Source organism: Alexandromys fortis, unplaced genomic scaffold, assembly GCF_014885135.2.
Source record: "Alexandromys fortis isolate MF-2015 unplaced genomic scaffold, M_Fortis_MF-2015_v1.1 scaffold_139, whole genome shotgun sequence".
Classification (NCBI taxonomy): Eukaryota; Metazoa; Chordata; class Mammalia; order Rodentia; family Cricetidae; genus Alexandromys; species Alexandromys fortis.
The window spans coordinates 2674640-2696100 of NW_026068020.1; the positions used below are offsets into that span (position 1 = coordinate 2674640).

The window sequence follows — 21461 nt, forward strand, 5'->3', positions numbered from 1 at the left end:
GCTCAGGAGTTTAAGGTTATGCAGAGTAAGTCTGAGGCCATTCTGGACTGTATACATGATGTCTGTATATCAATCAGTAAATAAGTAATAAAGAATACCAGCATAACCTCCTGCTAAACACAACAGAAGACCCAAGGCCAGGTCAGGTAGATGTTTCTGAAGCATTTGTTTTGAGAAAGAAAACAGTCACCGATAGCTCTAAGCTGGCCACAAGCCATATACCTGTTGTCCATGCACTCTAGAGGCTGAGGCAGGAGAATGGCAGGTTCAAGTTCAGCGTCAATTACAGAGTAAGACCCCATGGTATGGTTTCAATGTAAAATGTCCCCAAAGGTTCCTGCATGTTGACACTTGGTCCACAGTTGGTGGCATTGTTTCTGGAGGTTGTGGGGCCTTTAGGAGGCGGAGCCTTAGTGGAGGAAGTGAGTCCACTTCCTGTCTGCTCAATGCTTTGTGACTGCAGAAGTGATGTGAACAGCTGCCTCACACTCTTGTCACCATACCTGCCCTCCCTCCTATACTGTCCTGTTCTTCCCTGAAGGACTGTAGCCCCTCCAACTGTGAGCCAAAACCAGCCCCCCACTCCCCCCCCACTGTTAAGTTACTTCCTGCTTCCTGTTAGGTATTCTGTTACAGCAATGAGAAAGGCAACTGACCAAACTTCTCAAACAATATCCCCTCTAAAGAGCTTTACCACTTCTCCAAACACACTGAACTGCCTACTGCCCCTCTGTGGAGAAGCCTGCACAGTGATCCCGGGGAAGAGGCCTCCTCTGCCCTGCCATCGAGGTAGCAGTGGCAGCTTGGGCCCTCCTTGCTGGCAGTAACCCAGCATGGTTCTATTTATAGCCACCTGCGCTGCTCTGGGGACAGGGCTAACTTTGGACATGCATTGGAGGAAGAAAAGAAAGTTGGCCTCGACACAGGGACACCACAATGTCCAGCTGGGACTTGCCACCAGATTACCCCCTCAGCTCAGACTTCGTGAGGAGATTAAAGTCTGCTCTGGCCACTGGGGACAAGGACACGGTGCAGGAACTGATCTGCACTGAAGCGGAGCCCGTGGACGCCGTGATAGAGCTGGCTAATGACGACTGGATGAAGGAGCCCTCAGCTCAGCTGCCCACGGGTGCACTGCTAGGTAACCCCAGGAGGCCACAGGCCAATTCTAGTGCATGCTGGGGTCTGCTCTGGGGAGGGAAGGCAAGGGTTCAGACAGGTGGGGATGCATCCTTTTTTATATCCAGTCATCATATAGCTCCGTGTTAAGTGAAATAACAAATGGAGGCTGGGCAGTGGTGGCACATGCCTATAATCCCAGCACTCAGGGGTGGGAGGGTGCAGAGGCAGGTGAATCTCTGTGAGTTTGAGCTCTCTTCCAAGAGCTAGTTTCAGGACAGGCTGCAAAGCTACAGAGAAACCCAGTCTCGAAAATAACAACAGGAGTAGTAATAATAATAATGATAATAACAATAATAATAATAATAATAAATAGAGAGGCTCGCCACAGCAATAATTGTATTGGCAGGCAGACACTGTGATGGACGGTAATTTGCAGGCATGTTCAAGTACAGGTGGCAAACAGAAGCTGTTGAAAGGTGGTATCTTAGGAATTCTACTGCTATGAAATGATACCATGGTCACGGTAACTCTTAGAAAGGAAAACATTTAACTGGGGCTGGCTTACAGTTCAGAGGTTCAGCCCATTATTGTCATGGTGGGGAGCATGGCAGCGTGCAGGCAGACATGGTGCTGGAGAAGCAACTGAGAATTTGACATCTGGATCCACAGGCAACAGGAAGAGAGAATGACACTTGGCCTGGCTTGAGCATCTAGAACCTCAAAGCCCAGTCCTAGTGACACATATACTCCCAAAACCCCACACCGACTCCAACAAGACCACGCCTCCTAACAGTGTCACTCCCTGTGAACATAAGAGGGACATTTTTATTCAAATCACCACAGGGAACAAGAAGGACAGCCTAAGATATCGCTGCAAGGATCAATAACATGGGTGAGGTTGCAGGCGTCACTGGGTGCTGAAGTATTTGTCCACTATGCCCAGGGCTCTGGGCTCCATCCCCAGAACTGCAGAATCCTTAGGTCACCAGGGATACAACTGTTTGGGCTGGACAGGCAGTCATTGGACAGACAGACATGCCTACAGAAACACTTTCTGTGTAAGGTGGACTTTGGAAACACATCCAAATATCTACCATATCCAACAATTGCCTTTGTTCCGGCAATTTCTGTGACTTCTAATTACCAGCCATAAAGTCCCTTCTTCCCCAGGTTTGGCTGTATTTTCTGTACTGTTCTTAGGGTTCAGCCCAGGTGACTTAATCTTCAACACTGCTTACACACTTGCCTATGGCGCATGCTGAGGACATGAGGGTGTTAGCCTCAGCATCAAGTCCAACATCACACAAAACCATCTAAAGAAGATCAGAGCTCCTGCTCTGTCCCAGAACAGGCTGTTCTCATCTTTCTCCTCCTCTAACCATTTAGAGTATAAATTCCACAGACCCGCTCCCACATCACCTACATCATGTGATGGTCTATTCTCACATCCAAAAAGATTGGCAGTAGGGGCAGAAGAGATGGCTTAGTGGTTAAGAACAGGTATTGCTCTTGCAGAGGACCTAAGTTGGGTTTCTAGCATCCCAGTCAGAGGGTTCATAACTGCCAAGAACAGCAGTCCCAGGGCATCTGGCGCCCTCTTCTGGCATTATACTCATATGTGCAAACAAATGTGTGCATACACACACACACACACACAATTTTATTCATTTTTTAACTGCTCATGTGCATGTATAATTAAAAATAAAATAAATACATCACATGTGGAGATTAACCACAAAACCCTTAAACCAAATGCCTGTTGAAGAATGTCTTTATATTATTCTTCTTATAAATAATACTGTATTCAAGTCTTTGGTACCGTCGGTACGCCTTCACCCCTACACAGGGTGCATCCTTTAGGTAAGTGCCTGAAAACTGTGTGACTGGTACAGAAATATAGAATTTTGGGGGATATGTTTCCAATATCTGAAAGGAAGTAAGGCAGCAAATTTTGCCCTGGCCTTCAAGAGCATGAGCATTCCTGGTTTTGAGAATTCATATTGAAAGTGCCAGTTTAATGAGGGTGTGCCGGAAGTTCTTACTTCCTAGTAGGCCATTTCTCTGTGTGTGTGTGTGTGTGTGTGTGTGTGCGTGTTCATGTTCACATGGGTGCACATGTGTATGTACCTGAGGAACACCGAGGTCAGCAATCTGCGGTATTGTGTCTCGGGCTCCTCCCATCTTGTTTTGTTGAGACAGGCTCTCGCCCTGGCCTGGAATTCACCATGTATGGTAGGCCGGTGGGCCAGAGAGCCCAGGGATCCACCCACCTCGGCCAACCCGGCTGTGGGATTACAAGCATGCGCTGCCACACCCAGCATTTCTCTCTGGGTCCTGGGAACTGAACCTGGGTCCTCGTGTTTGCCTGGCAAGCACTTTACCCATCGAGCCATCTTCCCGGCCTTAGCTATCCTTTCTTTTCGCACCAGACACAGGATTTGTGTTGCCTTGTGGTGCTCTTCATTGTGCTGTGTGAATCCATGGCCAATGTCTCCCACACCCTTGAATCCCTTCTATCCTTGTTATGTAATATGGACACGGTCTCCTAGTCACATTTGCTGCAAGGCTGTTCTTAACCTGTAGTTGACCACTGATTGTTGTCAACTGTTTTCTAGCTAGTCAGGTGTGTTCCCCTGGTTCTGGTCCTGAGCCCTCAGGTCTATCCCCTGGTCAGTCCTCCTAATGTACATGTATTCATGGGTACACATGACATTACACATTCATGCATACATAAGTACATGTATGTACTATTCATGAAGAGCATGCATGGAACACTACTGCCAGGAATAACTCAAAAAGGAGGCAGATGGAAGTTCAAGGCTGGAACCCCTGAGGGATCCATCCCATGCCTGTGACGGGAGTATCCTTCCTAGGCCAACCTTCCTTGTGATATGCGGTGTTTAAGCTCCTTTTAGAGAGGTGCTTCTTTTTCCTCACATCTGGGGTTCACGGGCCCATCAGCCTTGACTTTCAACTCAGCACATCTGTCTAGGAGCCAGGTCGGAGCATCAAAAGGAAGAAGTCTTGTCTGCACAGATGGCGGTGTGGTTGGAAATAACATACTTGCCCTCCTGACCTCCTCTGTGCTCTGCCCTGAGCTGATCATCACCAACTGCCTCAGCTCCTCCTTGACCTCTGGGCTACTGTTTAGTGCAGTGTGTAGAATGTGCTAGAAAGAAAAGGGTCAAGTCACTGTTTCAGTCGGCAAAGGTCTTACCGTGCGTGCCCAGCTCCTGCCTGCAGCTCCCACCTCCTCGGAGCTTCCCTTAATGCGCTGCCTCCCTTGCAGCCTGCAGCCATGCCACCTGCCACCAGCTGGGGCCCTGGCCAGGGCGAGGGTCCTGTCTGCACGTCTCTTGCTAACATGTCCCAAATGGTTAAGAATTGTATGTTGGAGTGCTCTCTTTAACTCATCACTTCTTCCCATGTGGCTAATTATGGGCAAAATCTTTTTTATCCAGTTACTCTCAGAGTTCTGGAAACTGGCAAAATATGTCAGGAAAGTTACAGCCCTCCCACCATGAGTCCGCTGCTTATAGATTTTTATACCCAGACTTCTCCCTGCTGGATATATGACAGCCTGAGGAGAAGGTGAGCTGCCACCACACACTATGTGAGCTATGCATGGTATTTTGTGTGTCTGACGAGTGTCCCCGAGTGCCCTGTAGGTCGTGAGAGCGGGCTTCCCTTGGTAGGTCCAGGAGCCTCACAGAGAAGCTCCCGGATGGACTGAACTTGGACCTGGTCCCTGCACTGCCCTCAGAGACAGTGGCATCCTAAAGGATCACAATGGTCCCAAATTGAAGCTGGCATGCTTTTTTCTCATATGAACTTTGGCCCATGAAACTGTTGACTCTTGACCATCCTTTGGGACCCACTGCCTTAGGTCATGGGTTGTGTCCCTTTGTTCTCATAAGACTTACTGGGATTAAAATGTCCATGTGGTCTTTGGGATTCCTGAGAAGTGGTCACTGTGGCACAGGGGACTGCAGCCTGTACAGGGCATAAAGACTCAAGATCACGTGGACCCTGTATAGACTTCAGGAATGTGGAAGGCTGGGAAGACACGGAAGAGGGGTTGGGGAGGGGCAGAGTGGGGAATACCCAGCACATAAGAAAAATGAGAATCAAGTGTCAGGGAAAAATCATTCTACACAGAAGAGAAGAGGTTTCCACCCCAAGGACAACCCCAAGTGGATGGAGCTCAAGGCAAGGGTCAAAAGATGATAGCGTAGACAAAAAGCTGAAGAGAAACCTGCCCATAGTGGGCTCATTGGCCTCTGGACCTATTTCTCCATGAGAGAGAGAGAGAGAGAGAGAGAGAGAGAGAGAGAGAGAGAGAGAGACTCCTGCTGAGAAAGTTGTAGAAGCAGATTTTTCTGGAGAAGCCGGCCAGGTGCTCATGTACCCCTTGTTACAGGGTCAGAGAAACTAGGAAACACAGCTAAGGCAGAAGACAGAGCCATCACCTCCTGAGGAGGCAACAGGAAGGGAAGGTTCATTGTTCCAGATTCCTTTAGGGGGTGACAAATCTTGGGAGACACCTGCTCTGCTACAAGAATGGGTGTGGGGAACCAAACAAGGTATCGGGAAGGGGCCAGAGTCTTCTAGTTAGGTCTCAGCCCTTTTAGCAGGGGCCACAGTAACTCCCAACCCAATCTTGCTCAAGACAAGACCCTCCAACTCACCCACTGGGAGGAATCTGAGGTGCCCTGGGTTGCTGGCTCTATGCTCACTCTAAGGATGAGGGGCTCTGTGTGTGTGTCTATGTGTGTCTGTCTGTCTGTGTCTGTATGTATCTGTCTGTCTGTGTCTGTTGGTCCGTGTATTTTCAGAACAACTCACAATCAGCTCAGCTCTCCTAACAGAAATGTTCTAGTAAGAACTTCCCCTCCCCTACTCACCTTTGCTACCCACCTCCTTCCAGACCCCACTCAGGAAGGTCACCTCTCTGAAAGATCACACTATTCATCCAGGTGACCACCTCACCTCCTCCCCTGAAAGAACATACATCCTTCATCTCTGTTTGATACTGGAAAACATGGCCGTCTTAATCTGTTTTCTGTTGCTGTATCAAAATACTCGGTGCTAGATAATTACAAAGCAAAGATGTTTATTTGAACTCACAAGTGTAGAGACTGGGTATGCTGAACCAGGAAACTTAGCTGTTCACCCCCTTGACTGCATTGTAACCTGGCATGCAGCATCGTGGTGAAATACAGGACAGAGGGATCTCATGGTAAAATACAGCATCATGGTGGAATACAGAACAGTGATCCCATGGTGAGTCAGAAGCCAGAGACAGGAAGAGGCCAGCTATGATTTTTATCAAGCTTTTCTTTTTCTCTTATATTCCTCATTTAATATACTTATTATATTTCATATATGATATGTTTATTATATATAATATTGGACTTCCTTATGACATTGTATACATTTATATGAAATATTTGTATCATATTCATACCTACTACCATCTCTAGACTCCCTCACGGTCCTGCTCATCCCACTCCTTTTCCCAGTCACGTTGTACTTGTAGCGTGTGTGTGTGTGTGTGTGTGTTGCTCACAGGAGCCTGGATCATCCTCCCTCCACCTCCAGGTGCTGAGATTCCAGACACACCCTGCCCACTGTGCCTGCCCTTTTCTGTGGATGCTCAGGATCTGAACTCTGATCCTTGTGAGTGTGCAGCAAGCTCTCTACTCACCAAGCTGTCTCCCTGGGCTATTTGTTTATGCCACCATTTGTTCCAAACTCACATACCCCTCCCTGGCCTAACACCCTGTATCCTCAGCCTTGAGGAGATGCTCAGTCATGGGGTACAGTGCTGGCGTGGACTAGCCACGCCTTTTTGTGGACCCCGCTCTGGATGGATGCAGACCCAATGAACAGTGCTCCTCTGCGGGGAAATATTTCACTCTGCTTCAAGCCAAACCTGACCCCCTGCTATCGATTGCCCACGACAATCACATCATTCATCCTGACTTCTTTCCCATACTGACTGGAGTACGGAAAGGGGGAAAGGGTGGCTGAGAGGAAGGCAAGACCCACCTAATCCCTCAAATGCTTCCGCTGTACAATTTAGTAACTGCCATAATCACATACTTAAGAAACAACTGATTACTAATTGCTATTATTAAGGGTATCAGCATTCTGTGATTCTGCGGAGGGTACACCATATACAAGTCAAGATGCTACTTGAGTTCTCGATGGAAATAGAGGAACAGCTGTATTATGTTGTGTTCAGGGCAACGGTGTTTAAGCATCCAGGGGAAAGCTAAAGAAAGACTAATTGAGCTTTTATTAAGAGGTCTCCCCGGTAGCATGTATAGATGGAATGAGAGTACAGGAACGTGCAATAGACTTGCACACGTGTGAAAATGGGGACCAGTTGTGAAGGGGCTTCTTACCCAAGGCTGTATGCTAAAGATGCCAAGACACTTAGCCTGGTCCACCACGCCACATCAGTCATACTTCCTTACGTATGGAGAGAGACACCACATGGGACATTTAAGTTGAGAAAGCGCATGTAGCTCCTGCCTCTAAAGAGACATGATGGCCGGGTGAGTGTGTTGATGGCAGCCTCTCAGCCTAGTGGTATAGTGTTCAAGGCAAAGGTCTCAGAGTAAAATGACCCAGGCTCTCACTTTGCCACTGTCCATGGAGACTTGACTATGTCGGCCCATTCCTCTGAAGTTTAATTTTTCATTAAAGAAAAAAGGACAAGATATCAGTCTGTGTCAACTCTGAGGCTCTCTGCCAGCCAGGGTTCCAAGAACGACTTGTGTCCATGGAGGAGATTAGCATCACCCGTTGGCAGACACCCTGCCTGTCTGAGCAGTTCTTCCCACAAAGGGTCTGTGCAGAACATCCCCTGCATTCAGCAGAAAGTTCCGCTGACAAGTTTGGGGGGCACTGGGAAGTGGTGGTATTGTCTGAATGGTTTGTAAGAAAACAGGTGGCACATTTATGCCAGGCTACAATACAAAGGAGAGCAAGTACCTCAGCAGAGTGTACCAGACCTGCCGTCAGCCTGGCGTGGAAGCAGAGTGTCTTAGTCAGGGTGTCTATTGCTGTGAAGACACCAGGACCACAGCAGCTCTTATAAAGGAAACCATTTAACTGAACTTCCAGTTCAGAGGTTTAGTCCATTATCATCATGATGGGACATGGTGGCATGCAGGCAGACATGGTACTGGACAGGTAGCTGAGAGTTCTACATCTTTGCAGGCAACAGGAAGTGGTCTCTCTCACTTGGTGTGGCTTGATCATTTATGAGACCGCAAAGCCCGCCTCCACAGTCACATACTTCCTCCAGTAAGATGACATCTAGGCCTGGAGACATGGCTCAACAGTTAAGAGCACTGGTTGCTCTTCTAGGGGGCCGAGGTTCTATTCCCAGGACCCACATGGCAGCTCGCAACTGTCTGAAACTCCAGTTCCAGAGGATCTGAAACCCTCACACAGACACACATGCAAGCAAAACACCAATGTGCTTAAAATTTTTAAAATGAATAAAGAAAATTCATGTTTTAAAAAAGACCACACCTAGTCCAACAAAGCCACACCTACAAATAGTGTCACTCCCTTTGGGGGCCATTTTCATTCAAACGACCGGGGGGGGGGGGGAATCAGCAATGCTACACTGATCTGCTCTTCACAATGCACTCCCGAAGAGGTGTTATCTTCCCACTTTGAGGAAGAAAAGAGCTCCGATGAGGCTCAGAGATGTTAAGCAACCCAGTTGAGGTCTCCCAGCCACCATGTATCCAATGCTCCCCTTGGTACCTCATAAACCCTAGAGTCACCTGGGCTGCACTTGGCAGGACACCAAAGCTCACTCTTCGCTCGGTAATCAACCACCAGGTACACATGGAGCATGTGTTTAAAAACTAGGACATCAGAAAATCTGCAGGCAAATGGATGGAATGAGAAAAAAAGTCATCCTGAGTGAGGTAATCTAGGCCCAGAAAGACAAACATGGTATGTGTTCACTCATAAGTGGATATTAGCTGTAGAGTAAAGGACAACCATGCTACAATCCACAACCTCAGAGAGGCCAGGTAACAAGAAGGGCCCAAAGGGGCACACATAGATTTCCCTGGTAAGGGGAAGTAGAAGAGACCTCCTGGGTAGACTGCAGGTAGGGTGGGGATGGGAACATGAGGGATCAGGTTGAGGGGTGGGTGGAGGGGGTGAGTAATGGAAGAGATGACTGGATGGGGGTGGCATTTCTGGATCAATAGAAACCTAATGGAAGGGAAACTCCCACAAATCTACAAGAATGACACCAACTAACGCTCCTGTCAGTAGTGGATAGGTAGCCTGAACTAACCATCTCCTGTAATCAGTATGGTGACTACCCCAATGGTCATCGGGAGCCTTCATACAGTAACTGATGGAAGCAAATGCAGAGATCCACAGTCAAGCACTGGACTGAGCACAGGAAATCAATCCTGTTGAGGAGAGGAAGGAAGGATTGAACAAGTCATGGGGTCAGAGTCATCACAAGGGAACCCAGAGAATAACTGGCCTCCTCATGGGAACTCACAAACTATGAACCAATGGCTGGGGAGCCTGTATGGGCAGCCTAGACTCTGCATATGTGTGATGGCTGTGTGGCTTGGTCTACTTGTGAGACCCCTGGCAGTAGGTTTAAGACCTAATGCTTTGGGTGACTTTGGGGAACCTATTTCCAAATGATGGGTTACCTTGCCCAGACTTAATACTAAGCTTCTCTTAGTCCTACCTCAACTTGATATGCCATGTTTTGTTGACACCCATGGGAGGCCTGCCCCTTTCTGAACAGAGGTGGCTAGGGGTGGGTTGGAGAGGGAGGTGGAGGGAGGCAATGGGAGGGGGGGGAGTTGGGATCAGGATGTTAAATAAATGAAAAAAATTTAATTAATAAAGAGGGGGAGATAGAGGAAAAAGAGTGGAGCATGCGGACTACCGCTGCCAGCCAGGGCTCGGGCCGCCTGCCCACCTAAAGGCACTGTACAAAAAGGTGCATGAAGGCACTTTCCCCATGGAAGATGTCACAACCCACTGAGCTGGTACCCCAGGGACACACACACCACCAGCACCCGTGCATGTATGTGCATTCGTGCATACCTGCAATATTAGTAGTTCAGAGTCCCTAGTTCTGAATACTTCAGCAAAAGACTGGGCGGGTGGGAAGAAAGGAGGGAGGGAAGGAGGGAAGGAGGGACGGACAGAGGGAGAAAAAAGGAAGGACAGGCAGAAGGAAGGATAGACGGACAAATGCATGAGATTCTCTTCTAGATAATAAGAGAAGACACCAGAAGCAGGAGGTGACCCATAACAGGGAAGGGAAGCAGAGATGTTCCCCACCAACTCGGCTGCTCACCCGGTCATACACTGTGGGGGCTGGGAGACCCTGCTCGCAGCAAAATGAAATTAAACCTTTCTAAGTACTTATAAATCAGAATCTAATGACACTATCCCACCACCAGCCTGAGCATTGCTCTTATTACTTTGATTCACAAGCCAGGAAAAGATCCGGAATTATGCACAAATTATTGTCCCATCTTCTTAATTAACGCTGATTGCAAAATTCTTGCTAAAGTCCTTGCTAACAGACTCAATTATGTACCGCCTGAATTGATTCACCCAGATCAAGTGGAATTTATTAGAAATACACTTTCCTACAATAACATCAGATTATCTTTGAATATAGTTAAATTATTTAGGAATAAGACGGCTACGGCAGCCGCTCCTGCCTTAGAGAACACAAAAGTACCTAGAATTAGAGTGTTTCTTTGCTTTCTGCAAGGCACACACCCTAGGCGCTTACTTGTCCCAGAAGCAGGTTGAGTCACACTGTGAAGAGATGAAATGCATGCCTTCGAGCTAATGGTCCAGCTTCAAAGACATATGGGCAGGAAGAAAAATCCTACCGGGTCGTGTCTCCACTGTCCCCCACCCCCAGGACAAACCGTCCCTGCCTTCCCTGCCTGTGGAATGCGGTGAAATCGCAATTAGACTAAATCAGGATATTTTCAGAATCAAAATGGAGAAACAGACTAATAAAACGGTAATGTATGCTGATGGCATCCTCCCATTAGCATCACTGCCAAGCACGCTGGAGAGTTTCATTTGGGGAGAACAAAAGGAAAGGGGGAAGATAGGAGAGAGCTTTCCTGCCTCTCTGGAGACAAATCCAGCTCGTGCGATGGTGCCCTGCCCGGGAAGCATTGCAAAGGCAGAAGGACACAGCAGACACACTCTCTGTAGCCAGGTTCTGCCTTCCTAGCCCCATGAGCCCTTGGCTTTGACACCAACATCAGGACCTAGATAATGAGAGGGAACTAGCTTTGGCCTTCTTCCACTTCTCCAGCTAGACAGTGGTCAGGACTTACAGACTGGTGGATTATGGAATATTTAGGTTGTCCTCGGATGGGTGAGCCATTGTCAAGAGGCTGGGGTGAGAATGAAGGAACATGGCAGTGGGTGAGGGGCACACATGGTATGAGACATAGTACAGGGCAGTGGGGCGCAGAGGGACCCAAGGAAGTGGGCATCAGAGAGAGAGCAGTCAGAACTGTTGTTGAGACTAGAGCCCGAGGCTTTAGGGCCGACACTTGCCCGAAAAAGCAGTGGGCAGCCATTAGACAGAGAATGGAAGCATATGATTTGGAAAGAAAACTGAAAATACTTTAACAGACATAGGAAGGGTGGAAGCAGAGAGATGGGTGCCAAGACACACACCATCTTGCTTCCCCACCTCTCCCTCCCTTACGGATAAAATCCTTAGAGCAGTATCATGTCCCCAGCATGTCCCCCTTCGTTGGAGCTGTGGCTGATCTTGTTCTTATCTACGGAAGACCCAACAGCAGATCAAAGAGGAGATGTAGGTGGTGGGGTGGGGTGGGGTGGGGGAGACATGGCAAACCTGAAAACATGGCAGCATAAAGCGCCCAGCCTGAAAAATAGAAAGGAGAATGCATGACAATAAAATGATCAGAGACTGTTGCGTAACATAAAAATCTGACGTAATTATTTGGGGTCCAAGAAACAGACAGAATGGGGCAGGAAAAAAATATGCTCAAATGCCATGCTTTGTTGACACCCATGGGAAGCCTGCCCCCTTTCTGAACAGAAATAGAGGAGGAGTGGAATGGTAGGGGGTAGGGCAGAGGGGAGGCCGGGGAGGGGACGGGAAGAGAGGAGGGAGGGAAAACTGTGGTTGGGATGTAAAATCAATGAATAAATTTGATAATATTTTTAAATGATCAGAGATAACTACCCCACATTTCCCGGGATGAGTGGTGAAAGATGTGAACTGACATACAGATCTAAGTTCTGTATGCCCAAGGCAGAGATGGCGGAGGGTGAGCCTGCATATCTGGGCATTCGGTTACCATGGGAGAGACACATTCACCTTGTAATAAAGAGCACGTCCCATTGGAAAGAAGGAGGGGAGAGCAGATTTGACATAGTGCTCCTTCCCACAAATCAGCAAAGATTTCTGCGACAGCTGGTGCTTTCTGTCAGCTTGACAGACTAGAACCACCTGATAAATGCCCCTACAGGCATGCCCACTGTGGGAGGCACCATTCCCTGGCCGGGATCCTGAACTGTGCAAGTGGAGGAAGGAGATGGGCAGCAGCGTCCGTCATCACCCTCCACTTCCTGATTGTGGATGTGATGTGGCAGGTGCTTCAAGCTCCTGCCACCTCGACTGCCCCCAAATGAACTTCACTCTTGGTCTGGGAGCCAGAATGAGACCTTTCTCTCTTAAATCATTTTTCTCAGAGTATTTTAGCAAAGCAACAGGAAAAGAAGCTAAGACAGTCCCTACTGCCCACAGCAAAAGTCAGCCAACTGGTTTTATGAATAAAACTTTATTGGCACACAGCCACCTTCTGTGTTTACAAATAATCTCCAGGTGTTTTGATAACCCAAAGGCAGAGCTGAGTACATGGAGACCAAGCAGCCCATAAAACCTAAAACATTTACTGTGTGGTGCTTCACAGAGAAGCTTGGCATCCTCTATGCAATAGTACATAGTTGAAGTTTTAGGCCAAACACTGGATGCCCCAGTCATTCCCTCTTGGTCTTCTTTCACCTGTCAGATATGATGTCCGCACTCCAGTGCTACCCTAAGCCTGCTGGGAGGCAACCATCTCTCAGGGAAGCGTTTGACGCTGACACTGACTGCTAGCCTGGGAAATGTTTGCAATGATTTGATGCAATATCACAGTTTCACGGGTAGGGCTCATGGACTTCTGAGTCTATATTCATTTTGCATCCCCCAGTAATTATTTTTCAATGGATCTGGGAAAAGAATCAAGTCTATAACAAACTGGGAACCCTCCTTCAAAAAACGAGAAAGAAAATCCTTCAACTCAGGTGGTTGGAAAACTGAGCTACACCTCAACAAGGGGTTCAGTCCTGAAAGCCTCTCAGCCTCTGAGACCTTATATTTATTGAGGTAGGATCTCATTTAATTCAGGCTGACCTCCAATCTGCTATATAGCTGAGCTTGAACTTGAACTATGACCTTGCACTTTCTATCCTCTTCTTCCCAGCACCTCCCAAGTGCTGCGATAACAAGCATTCTCCATGACATTCAGTGATGCAGTGCCAGGGCTTGAGACATGCTAAGCGAGCCCTCTTGCTGGTCCTGGACTTATTTCTTATCGGAAAAAATGACAATAAATCTCCAATAGGAAGGCGAGTCTCTGAAACCTTTCCTCTGACCTCCACACATGCCCACACAGCCTGATACATGCTGAGCTATACCCCCACCCCTAACTTACATTTCCCGCGTGTGTATGTGTGTGTCCGGTATGCGTATGTATGTTCAAATGTGTGTGAGAGCATGTGTGTGTGCTGGTGTGAGTGCATGTGGGTGCATGCAGAGGGTAGAGGTGGGTGTCCGTTGTCTTCCTTGACCACCTGTCATCTCATAGATTGAGGCAGACGCTCTTGATTGACCCCAGAGCTGGGGAACCCCCCTCTCTCTGCCCAGAGCACTGGGCTTACAAGTGGTTGGCCATGCCCCGCATGCCATTCACTTTAGTGGGCACCGGGGGTTTGAACCCAGGTCCTCACACTTGCTAGCACTTTACTCACTAAGCCATCTCTCCAGCTGTGCAACTTGCACTTTAAAATTAGTAAACTTGGATACTGTGTTTGTTTAAGAGTCATTAAGTCTATGTGATTTTCCTATTGGAGATTTATTGTCATTTTTTCCGATAAGAAATAAATCCAGGACCAGCAAGATGGTTCAGTGATAAGGGTACCTACCTCTAGATGTGACAACTTGAGTTCTATCCCTGGGATCCACATGGTGGATGGGAAGGTGAGTCTCTGAAGCCTTTCCTCTGACCTCCACACATGCCCACAGTGCTTGTTTGGGTGGTCGCTGGAACATGAACCCAGAGGCAATCATACATGCACACACACACACACACACACACACACACACACACACACAAAGTAAACCAATAAATGGAACAAAAGTAAACTTTAAATAAAGAAGCCCAAAGAATTTTCCATCCATCAGATGAAACTGGCTTTACTTGGCCCTGTGTAAAGAATGGAAAGAGACCCCAGGAATTTCTGGTTTCAAACAGGGCCACAGAGCTCGCTCAGCACAACAATCAGACTAAACCAACTTCAAGAGGGAAGCATCCTGCTCCCCGTGTGAGGTTCATAGCAAACAATCAGGCTGAACATGCAATTTGTCTCAAGAGGCAGAAGCTGCAATTTCACCGTGTCATTAAATCCCCAGGACAGTTGTGAAGAAAGCTGGACCTCCCTGGGCATGGAACAATCTGTGACAGCCTCTCCAGCACTGTCCCTGTGGGCTGGAAATGTCCTGCCACAGTTGCTGCCATGTGGTCCTGCCCGAGGAGTGTTTGGTGGCTCTGTCTTGCCTTCAGCCACAGTGGCGGGTCACGTGCAAGTGCAAACCTTTGCACTCTGGGCACCGCAAAGTACTTGTGGGCTGTCTGTGTGAACAGTTCCTGACCTCTAGCTGGGACCGTGTGGGTGCTGGCGCTAGACCTTGTTGCTTTACATTGTCTGTGCTGAGCTCTGTAGCACATGGGGGGGGGGGGAGAAGTTACAGGGGTGGTTTGCCCCCTCCCCCATATTGTGTTCCTCTGCACGATGGAAATGAGATTTCTTAATAATGTGAAATTGGCACAGATAATTTAAGTCATTATTAATAGATACACTTGATCTGAGGAAGTGAATGTTTTAATGTTTTGTTAAATGGGGTGTGTTGTATCCACATTGTCATTCGGAGAAAAGGTTAAGGCACTTCAACGTTCTTCAGATTAATGTCGGGGCAACTCACTCGGGTGGATGTGTCTTGGGTGTCAAAAATGGAGCTTCGTGCACCTGCCAGGCTTCCTACTGAAACCGGTAATAATCAAAGTGAACACAGAATGTGAGGTGAAGGAAGGTGGCCTTCGGGAACGGCCAGAGAGAATGCGATTGGAAAGGGGCAGTGAAGGAACCCTATGGTCCAGCCTGCAGCTGTGAGGCTGTCGGAAGAGATGCCGTCAGCCTGGGGTGAGGGGATCTAGAAGGTGGCAGTATCAGAGAGCTTTCTGCTGCTATGGTAAAATTTCATGACCAAAAGGAACCTTATTTGAGCTTATATTCCCAGAGGGTTATATGCCGTAATGATGGGGACAGAGTGGCAGTAGGCAGCAGGAGCAGGAAGCTGAGAGATGGTGTCTCGACTCCACATGAGAGGCAGAGAGGGCAAACTTGAAGTGGATTGAGGCTATAAATTCTTAAAACCTACTCCCAGTGACAAACTTCCTCCAGTAAGTTATGCTCCCTGACTGACCTGAAGGTTTTATAACCTCCCCACACATCGCCGCCAACTGGAACCAACTGTTTTAATATCTGAGTCTACAGGGGACATTTCTCATTCAAACCACCACAGTGGCCATCTACGGAAAGGCCACACTGACTGGGCCAGCAATGTGAACGAGCATGTTTATGAACATGCAAAGACTCTGACGTGTCTACGGGGACTGTGACCTCTTGCCCCTTTGACTTTTCACTTACTTGGACACTTGACCCCAGTCGGAAACCAGGTACATTCCAATGGCCCAGGAAGAAAGCCAGGTGTTGGTCCTACCTCCAGAGCACGGGAAAATGGCAGTGGTGCCCTGCTTTGGAAACTATCCCTGGGACAAACAGAAAATTATTGCTAGAGAGAAAGTGGCCAGTCCTGTCACCAAGCCACCAGCCCAGCATTCAGTCCCACAAAGTCTCTAGAGTATGAATATTTCGATGTTGTTTGGGAAAAAAAGATGAACTTTTGTCAGCTTAATTACAGGAAATCAAGATCCCATGAAGCTTAAGAATCACCTCTCAGGCTCCCCAGTGTGTGCAACCTGTGGTCATCTCAAGGTAGAATTCACCTTCATCTCCCTGGATCCAGAGGCGAAAAACAACAACAAACATCTCTCTCATTAGCTGTCTCCACGACAAGATGGCATTAGGAAAGACTAATCGGTGTCCCTCCTGTGGACCAAGCATCACGCTTATTATTTAAATCTCCAAATAATATTCCCTGCAATCTGATATTCAAATCCAGTTACCACCTGCCTCCAGGGTGGAGAAGTGACTCCTCATTCTGTCATTCAGACAAAAGCTGGGCATCCTCTCCTCTCCTTAGATTTTTCCCTTCCTCCTCCTCCATTCACTCTGTGCCCTGCCACGGTTTACCAGACAAACAAGGCTTGCCCCATCAAAGTGGTACCATTTGTTAGTCGGTCTGCAGAAATAAAATTATTATATCTGCTAACTTGGAGCATACTAAATTCATTAGCCATCCTCCTTTCAGGAGAGAAGCATCCAGAAGCATTGGCAGGTAGGACCAGCTCCTTGGTCAGAACATTCATGGAACCTCGCTACAAGAAAGGAGAAATGATTTTAACAGCGACACCAGAGACAGGAAGAGGAACTGAAGAGAAAAGTCTACTAAGGCTGGGTGAGGGATGAAAACCCACTCCCATCTTCAAGGTAACTACTAATGTTGATCAGTGATAAAGTAGTCACCTAACTGGGAAACAAGACACTAGCCAAGAAAAACCAAATCAACTGTGGGCCAGCGTGGATGCAGAATCAGATGTGCGCAGGCTTCAAAACAAAGATCAAAGGAAACCCTGGGCAGCAAAGCACAGTTGCTTGGGGACTCCAGGAAGGACTCGGGGTTCTGAAAGCCCAAGTTAGTGAACTTGAACTGACCCTTAACAGATACAAGTGACCCTTCTGTACAAACATGCTTTGATGGTTTAAAATAACTCCAAATAACTTGCTACATTTGTGTCACCTAAATTTGGGTGCAAACATCAGTATGCCCTTGGCACCAAGTGCCTCTGAGCTGGACAACAAGAAAAAGAAGTCTCTAGAGTCGTAAGCAGGAGGACCCAGAGCCATGACCCAGCAGTTTGAGACCCTTGATTCACAAGAAACAGAACCCTATATGCCTGGCGCTTCCCCCACTGGCTTGGAACACTGACTCCGTCCACTGCTCTGGCCTGCTGAGATCATTTGGAACCTGATTGCATCCTTGGGGCTCACAGTTTTCCCTCCGTATATTTGTGCAAATCACCAACCAGTGGACATGGAGGGCAGGGCTGAAGGCAGCATTTTGCAGAATCTCTAGCTCCCTTCCGAAGCATGGTTTCTACCCAGCTGCAGATAGAAGCACTCAGAGAGTTCTCAGTGATCCTTCTGCACAGGCCACTGCCTAGAAAAGCTCAAGAGAGTCTCCAGACTGGGGTCCTGTCATCCCTGGGTCTCCTAGCTCCTCGGGTGATTCCATTTTTGCAACCAAAGCATCAGGCTCTTCCCTTGGGAACCACACATGTCACTGTTCCACTGTGAATCACTAAGCCAGATTATCTTTTACAAAGAACCACATTTTTTTTCTTCTCTGAAGTCTTCAGAATGCCTGCCACGCACCTCAGGTTGAAGTGCACACACCCCTTACCTCACCCCACTGCAGGGCAGTGAACAATGGCATCCTAAGCCACACTCTGTCCTGCTCACCTTGATAGACTCCCACTGATCTCCAGACCTACAGGTGACACCCATTTTTGAAACATTCTCAAACCATCTTTCCAAATCCTGGGGAGGCATTCCCGGACCTAGTGTGATGCTCCGTAGCCTAAGGAATCTCAATTTGTTCCGCATTTGACAAGTAAAGCTATCACCCCTGGTCCTTCTGTTTTACGATAGTTCCTCAGGTTTTGACAGGTTTTCAGCAGCTTACACACAAAATCACATTTAAAACAGGTTTGGTTTCTGTGTGGACTAGAGTTGGCAAGGAAGGCAAAGCCTGAGTCAGCTCTTGGGGCTGTGCGCTGATTTTGACCGAGTTGAAAGCAGTGAGGACTAGAGGAAGGGGGTGGGGAATAAAGGGAGAAAAAGGAGAGGAGGCGGGGAAAAGAGTCTGTGGGAACACTAGGTGTACCTGGGCAGTGTCACTTAGAGGCAGAAGCAGATAAGGATGGGAAAGAAATGTCTCCCTCACCCCTACGGGACTCCCCAGAGCTGGTGAGGAAGAAGACCAAATGGCTCTTGTTGGGGTCTCCTAGACACTGATTTTTCTTTCCTGTGTGATCATTGCAGATGGGGTTTTTATCTCCGAACCTCTGAAATTTTACAACACACCCCCAAAACATAATAATGTTTGGTGAAAAACTAAAGGAAAGAATGAAGAATGGGTTAGTTTCCAGGCTGGTTGGTTTATTTATTTAAAGTAACAGTTAACAATGCTTCTATTCTTGTTCTGGGGGGAACAAAAGTCAGCTCTCTGTCCAGTTTGTGAAGTCATCCTCATGTCCCACTTGCAAAGGCGGCCCAGTCTGCCAGGAGTTATTTTTAAAGTTCGACTCCCTGGCTACTGAACTCCAGCTCCGACATCGAGTGAACTGGCTAAAACACACCGGAAGCTAAATTTAGCCTGGAACACAGCTCAGTTCATCCTGAGATTCCCCTCCAGGCCTCTCAAAAACATCCAGTGACAGATTACAACAGGTTGGAAGACATCTTCCAGTTTAAAAGGCAGGGCAAGCTCAAGTTGCCTCATGTTATAGCCGCACTGGAGCCCTCTAGAAGAGGACCTGATTACCACCCATTTCAGGAGAATGAGATGGCGCCATGCCTGCATTTGGAGTAAAAGAGAACCAGAAACACTTACTATGGCTGCCGGAATGCTGGAATGAGCGTGGGGGGAGAGAAGGGGAGCTGCAACTCATGGCTAAGCCCCTCCAGCCACACTGTCTCACATCAGTGACCCCTTTGCCTTCCTACACAGACAGCATCCCTTACCTACCTATGTAGAGGCATCCCTGATGGACAGACAGACAGCCATACCCCTCTATATTTAATATACCCCGAGGCCCTCCTCTGTGGAGCAACTGAATTCAAACATCACGGGCAGTCTCCAGCCATTCGGTCAGCCAGTGCAAATTCACCTGTGCCTGGGAGGCGGGGCTGTAACAAGAACAAAGACAGGTATGCTGTCTTCCTTGTCGCTGTGGCAGAATGCTCATGAAAATCAAGCCAGCGAAGGAATAGCTTCTCGGGGCTTAAAGCTTGAAGGCACAGCTACATAGCAAGAAAGGTACAAAGGTAAAAGTGACTCTAGCTGTAGCTGCAGAGGCATGGGGCAGGCTGCTGTTCATAGTGCCCACAACCAGGAAGCAGAGAGAGAGGATAGCTGCTGCTCAGCTCGCTCCCTCCTTTGCACTCAGTCCAGGACTCCCGATGAGACGGTGCTACCTGCACTAAAGGCGGGTCTTCCCACCTCAGTTAGACCTTTCAGGAAACGCCCTTGTAGGCACACGCAGAGGTTTGTATCCCATGGTGATTTTAAATCTAGTCAAATTTACAATGAAAATCAACTCAGCGCCCAAATATATCATTTAAAGCATCATATTCCATCCCTGAGCCTAAAGCTCCATTTTCATTTCATGGCGCAAAGTGCATTTAACTCATTTCCAAAAGTCTCCACAGTCTCTAATGGTCCCAAAACTGTTCCAAAGTCTAGGACTGAGCAGCTGGCTCAGTGGATAAAACCCTTGCCACACAGGGTAAGGAGATGAATTCAGATTTCTAGATGCCCTTGGAAAAGCCAGGCAAAAGCATGAGGGCTGCATGCACTTGCAGTACTGAGAAAGCAGAGACAGAGGGGATAGCCTGGGCAAGCTGGCTACCCCGGCCGCCTAAATTAGTAAGCTCAGGATTCAGTTAGAGACACAGACTCAATAAATAAAATGGAAGGCTACCATTAATTTCATGCAGTCTACATGGTGGGGGAGGAAGATAGGGAGGGAAGGAGCTCAAAATCTCATCTGAGATTCAAGGCAAGCTCCTTTTCTCTTACTTCTTGTTGCATTTGCGTGTCAGAAAGTGTGTGGAGGTCAGAGGATAGCTGTGTGGAGTTGGCTCTCTCCACCGACCTTTATGCAGGTTCCGGGGATCAGACATGGGTTGGCAGGCTTGTGGAGCAGGTGCTTATATGCCTAGCCCTCTCACTGGCCCTCAAGACAAGCTCTTAACTATGAGCTTCTGTAAAGTACAAAAGCAAGTCACACTTCCACTATCCAATGGCACACAGTAAATATCAGTCCAAAAAGGAGAAGGCAAGAACGGAGGCAGAGCAATGGAAGACCAGGCTGAAGCAAGACCGAGCAAGTCCTAGAAGATGGGACAGACACCAAGTCCTGTAGCTCCATACCCGCTATCTGAGCTCCAAACCCTCCCTACAGCTCTGCAGCCTTCAGCATATCTTGATTCTCCTGGGCCAACTTCACCCTGTGCCTGAAATCAGCTTTGGTGGCCATCCAATGATTCTAGCATTGCCAATGTCCTGAAGTCTCCACTGAAACTCAGGCTTCACGATCACAGCATTGGACAGTGGCTTCCCATGACCTTGCGATGAAGCTAACCTGCCACACTTTGCACCGCTTTGGCTGCCTTCTCAGACCTTGGTACAAGTCTCCATGATCCTCTCACTCTTGCTTATTTCAGGACCACAAAACCAGTGACAGGTGGATCCACACTACAAGTGTTTGCTGTCAGCTTGAGGTGTAGCCTGGTTCCCTTGAAACACAGTCTTAGTGGCCTGTCATTCCTCAGAAGCCTCCTACCTTTATTGGAGACATACCACTAATTAGGCTAAGCTGGCTGGTTAAGGGGTTCCAAGGATCCTTCCATCTATGATCCCCCAGCCCTGGGGAAGCAAGCTTCCATCGCTACACTCGACTTCTTTCTAACGTGGGTTTTGGGTATCGAACTCAAGTCCTCTGCTTGCAAAGCAAGCACTTAAC

The 21461-nt window shown here is 48.0% G+C and overlaps 1 protein-coding gene across 1 annotated transcript in view; it reads left to right on the forward strand.

Annotated features, from left to right (window-relative positions):
• Positions 1 to 936: 936 nt before the first annotated feature.
• The window catches only part of Asb18 (ankyrin repeat and SOCS box containing 18), a 63560-nt gene continuing 43035 nt past the window's right edge, over positions 937 to 21461 (forward strand). Inside the window, exon 1 of the mRNA XM_050163117.1 lies at positions 937 to 1141. Coding sequence (XP_050019074.1) covers positions 937 to 1141 — 205 coding nt within the window. The remainder of the gene's footprint in view (positions 1142 to 21461) is intronic.